The 5,081-nt window shown below is 39.1% G+C and overlaps 1 protein-coding gene across 1 annotated transcript; it reads right to left on the bottom strand.

Annotated features, from left to right (window-relative positions):
* Nucleotides 1-3,768, bottom strand: LOC125506410 (uncharacterized). The gene is made up of 3 exons (XM_048671227.2): nt 3,561-3,768; nt 457-554; nt 1-351 (listed from the first exon to the last, which is right to left on the bottom strand). Exons 1-3 carry the CDS (start codon nt 3,672-3,674, stop codon nt 249-251), a joined length of 315 nt encoding a protein of 104 aa, XP_048527184.1. The 5' UTR covers nt 3,675-3,768; the 3' UTR covers nt 1-248.
* Between the last annotated feature and the right edge of the window lie 1,313 nt (nt 3,769-5,081).

Genomic DNA, 5,081 nt, shown 5'->3' with positions numbered 1-5,081 from the left:
TGATTTTAACCCAAGTCTCATATGATTTATTTTCAGGACAACAATATGTTCTGCTGCATTAATAAAACTGCCCGGCTCATCTTTCACCAGGTAATGTTATCATCATCATAGTGATCATATTCGAACCGCCATAAGCCGAGACTTACATAACATGCTATAGACAAAGTGCACAAGAGCCATAAGTAGAGCGCCCGTACATAACACATGCCATCATCAATAAACAAAACAGCGAATGGACATTTGATCGCCTACTTGGACCCTGCTATCACAGCCACAAGAGAAGCAGGCATGACCACCTTGAGAGTCCAACCCAGGTACTTGTCTGCCCTTTGAAACCTCTGAGCCCAGACCCTTCAAGAAAAAGAGTGCAGAAACCATAGCATTAGGGTCTCAGTTCAAATCATCTAATACTAATTGTAGCCAAAAGCATCTGACGAATAAATTATGGTCGCATACTTCGCAGACTCCAGCTGTTTTTCTGACCGTTCAAGGAGGAACAGACTGAACTCATACTTCTTTTTAGCACGTATCTTGGAAATATCCTCGTGTTCAACCTACAATTCAGTGATAACACGATATAAGCTCGGATGTCAACGTGCAGTGTAAATGATGACAAAATTTTGCAAGCAATGCCGTCTTGAATTTGCTCAAGTCCCACGAAATATATCATTCAATAGTGTTATCTTGAATCTGCTTATATCACGCAAGTACATCAACAACAGTAGTATGCTAAAACCAACAGAGGGTGCTGAGACATTCTCAAAGGTAGTACCTTCTTTCCCTTCAAAAATAACTTAATCAAAATCAATTATTTATTCTACAAGAATGAAATGCTTGTTATACCTAATATACTCAGTTTAACCTGTATCTGTTTTAATTCTATTCTTTATCCTTTGTGTATGAATTTGCAATCATGCAGAAGGCTTCCAAGTCAGTAGAAAAAAAAAAGCACTGATCACCACTTGACCGCATCTCACATCTTTATATAATTGCAGCTTTGTCAGTCTATTGACTCTACTCAAGTACCCATTTTTCTGAAAAACTACCAAGATGCTTTTATCATTAACCATACTATGCCAAGGTAATCACAGGATGTTGCAATCATGTTAAAAGGTGGCTCAAGTAGTATTTGCCTTCCTATGTATTGCTGATTTGGTACTGTTTTGCAACAATACACAGCAAATGGTATGGTATCTCAGTGGACAGAAGAAGGGGATTAATCAACATTTAACCTTTTCTGACATCTTTAATAGCAACTTTGTCAGCCTATCCAAGTACCCATTCATCTCACAAACTAACCTAGATGCTTCACTGCTTCAGAAAGGCATTCAAGCGAGTAAGAACTAACATCAATTACAACATGGTCTAACTTGAGTTGCCACTCAGTTCTAAAGATGCCCCTCGTAAAGATACGGATGCAGGTTAAAAGGACAATCCAAGAGAGAGCACAGGCCTGTTTTTGTGATGGAAATATTCTCCCCCCTCCCTTGTTTTGAAACACCTACTTTTGCACTCAAGGATGATATAGTCTACAGCGGGTGTACTGTTCCTCGGTAGCCTTTAGCTCCTTTTTGCAAGGACAAAAAAAAATGATGTGTGACGAGTCTTACGTAATCTGGTGTTCACTGATAATCTGTGCTACCTGAGGGTAATTTTCAATGCATTATGTTCTTCTGTTTATTCAAGTTTACAGATTTATGACTTGTAGATATCATGTGTTGCATAGTAATTCATTATCGAATCTATTAATTAGAATTTCCAACAGCATTAACTATGACTGCAGTCATTCAAGGAGCACACCATATATCAGTCGAAATCTTATACTATTAAATCGTTTTCTCAAGCAGTATATTATCCTAACTTGCAGGATAAATAAATCTGACCCATCCCGATCTGCATCATTTATAAAGGGAAGGTGTTCGCTTTATTATGCTTCTGTTTTCGTATATTTCAGAAAAGTTTCCACATGAAACTGCTTGGATGTGGTGATGATAGCAGTTTTATTGTCTGGAAGACAAGCCCTTAATCCACAGTGCTTCTTCAGATACAATCAAGACACACCCATTCATAAATCTTTTTGTTAGTTAGTACCGTATTGATCTGATGTTAATACCTAACAATGAATTTGGATGTAGTAATAATGAACTAACTGAAATTTCATTATCCTGTCTGACAGACCATAAGAATGTTATGGTTCATTCCATTACTGCAACTTTTTTTTAGAAAATTTAGAGAAAAGTATACTTTTCATCCTTAATTCTTGGCGAAGTCTAGATTTGGTCCCTCAACTTCAAAACCGGACAACTTGCGCCCTTAACTACTGAAACCGGCCAAGATTCATCCCTGGTCACGGTTTTGACCGGTTTTGGTGCTGTCCCAACCCGGTTTTGACCGTGCCGACTCAAATTCGCATACCTTTTCCAAGTCCGTTTAATGTTTTCAAATTCGGGTATTTTTTTCAAATACGTGAACTTTTTAAAAATTTGTGTACTTCTCCAAATCTGCGTACTTTTTCCAAGTTCACGTACTTTTTTTTAAATCCACGTACTTCTTTAAAGTTCCTGTGGTTTTTTTTAAATTCATGTAATTTTTAAAAATTGACATACTTATTCCTATTCACGTATATTTTTTTGGGTTTGAAAATTTTATGTGAAATTGAAAACGTGTGCGGATTTGAATATCTTCGCGAATTAGAAAAAAATGTGTGGATTTGAAAATTTATGTCAACTTGAAACAAGTATGTGAATTTCAAACAAAGTTCATGGATTGGAAAGGAACACGGATTTGAAAAAAATACACGAACTTTAAAAAGTATGCGGATTTGAAACAAGTACGCGAATTTTAAAAACAGATGGATTTGAAAAAAAAATACTTGGATTCGATAAAATTACACGAAGTTGAAAAAATACACTGATTTGAGAAAATTACGCAAATTAAAAAATCATGGATTTGGAAAAGTACACAAATTTCAAAATAGTTCACAGATTTGAAAAAGGTATGTTTATTTTTGAAAAAATTGCACGACCTTGAAAAACTATGTGGATTTGAAAAGAGTATGTGAATTTTAAAAAGTTCAAGGATATGAAAAAATTACGCGAATTTTAGTCGGCACCGGTCAAAACCGGGGTCAGTCAGCACCAAAACCGGTCAAAATCGAGACCAGGGACAAACCTTGTCCGGTTTCGTTAGTTGGGGGTGCAAGTTGTCCGATTTCGGAGTTGAGAGACCAAATCTAGACTTCACCAAGAGTTGAGGGACGAAAAGTATACTTTTTAAGATGATCAGCGACTATATCACTGCCAGATCGAATTGGATGAACAGGCTATGGGAAAAGGGTGGCAAGAGGCATTGATTCCCAGGAGACGAACATGGCCTTAGACTGAGGATCCATCCAAAGAGGGTGTTGTGTACATCTAACGCTTCAGAGCACGGTGTATTTTACGCGGCAGGCGAGGAGCGCCGCCAAAATCAAGAGACCTCGATCCGGATTGACTGGACGAGCATATCGACACATACGCAATGCGAATTCTCCGAGCGGGCACAGGGAGCGGGGAACGAACCTGACGGGAGAAGGGCCGAGAGCGCGCCGCCTGCGCCCCGCGGGATACCGACGGCGGCCGGAGAGCGGCGGCGGCCGGGGTCCCCATCCTGGTCACAAGGTTACGCAGCGCCATGAGGTGAGATGCGGCGATCGATCGATCGATCGATCGGGTTTGGTCTCTTCTCTCTCCAAGCCTCGTTCCGCTCCTTTTTTTTTCTCTCTGCTCGCTATGTTTTCGAGGCCTTTCCACACCTTAATGGGATACAATCAGAATCCATCGCCTTGCTTTTTTTTATTTTTTTAAAGCCTCCTTACCTTGTAAACTTTGGAAACATTCCTACTCCTCGTAAGGAGCCGCGTGATCTTTATTTATATGTGACAGGAAGAGCCCCTGTTCGTGGCGTACAAGTTGAGGCCGATCGCTAGGATACAGTGGTACATATAGAGAACAAGAGGAACACGAGAGGGAATAGAGATAAGGAGAGTTTGAGATTACAACGTGGTTTAAACTGAATCTTAACACTCTCCCTTAATGTAAACTATCCTATATTTAAGTTTCTCTTGAACTCCTCAAACGGTCTTGCTGGAAGGGCTTTGGTGAACCTGTCTGCCACTTGATCTTTGAAAGGAATAAACCGTATGTCCAACTTCTTCTCTGCAATCCTTTCTCTCACAAAATAAAAGTCAATTTCAATATGTTTGGTTCTACCATGAAAAACTGGATTAGCAGAAAGATAGGTTGCTCCTAAATTGTCACACCATAAACAAAATATATAATGTTGCTTAATTCCTAGCTCATGAAGAAGTGATTCCAACCAAATAATCTCAGCAATGGCATTTGCTAAGGATTTGTACTCAACTTCTGTACTTGATCTCGACACCGTGGCTTGTTTTCTGATACTTCAGGAGATAAGATTAGAGCCAAAAAATACTGCAAAGCTTCCAGTTGATTTTCTGTCATCACCGCATCCTGCCCAGTCAATATCAGAAAATGCACTAACAAGAGTAGAACTAGAACGTCTGAACTGGAGACCCAAACTTGCAGTATGCTTTATGTATCTTATAATTCTTTTAACAGCTGTCCAGTGTGCAGTAGTAGGTGCATGCAAATACTGACAAACCTTGTTAACTGCAAAGGATATATCTGGTCATGTCAACGTCAAGTATTGCAAAGCTCCCACAACACTCCTATATTTTGTGCTTTCTTCTTCCTTGAGTGGCTCACCTTCAAATGCTGAAAGTTTTTTCTGAAGAGGACAATGGAGAAGGTGAAGGCTTACAGTCCTTCATCCCCATACAAATTAAAAGTTCAGTAGCATATTTTTCCTGATTCAGTACTATGCCATCTTGAACCTTCTTAGCTTCAATGCCTAGGAAGAAGTGTAGATCACCAGATCTTTGAGAGCAAATTCTGAACTTAGATCATGCAGAAGAGCATTAGTAGCACTTTGTGAAAAACTTGCAACTATAATATCATCAACATATATCAGCACAAATATAACTATTTTCCCTTGTTATAAATGAAGAGTGATGTGTCAGC

The sequence above is a fragment of the Triticum urartu genome, chromosome 5A, assembly GCF_056163025.1.
Source record: "Triticum urartu cultivar PI428250 chromosome 5A, HENAU_Tu73, whole genome shotgun sequence".
Taxonomy (NCBI): domain Eukaryota; kingdom Viridiplantae; phylum Streptophyta; class Magnoliopsida; order Poales; family Poaceae; genus Triticum; species Triticum urartu.
The sequence above is the reverse complement of the archived record's forward strand: the minus strand, read 5'-3'. Positions and strand labels throughout refer to the sequence as shown.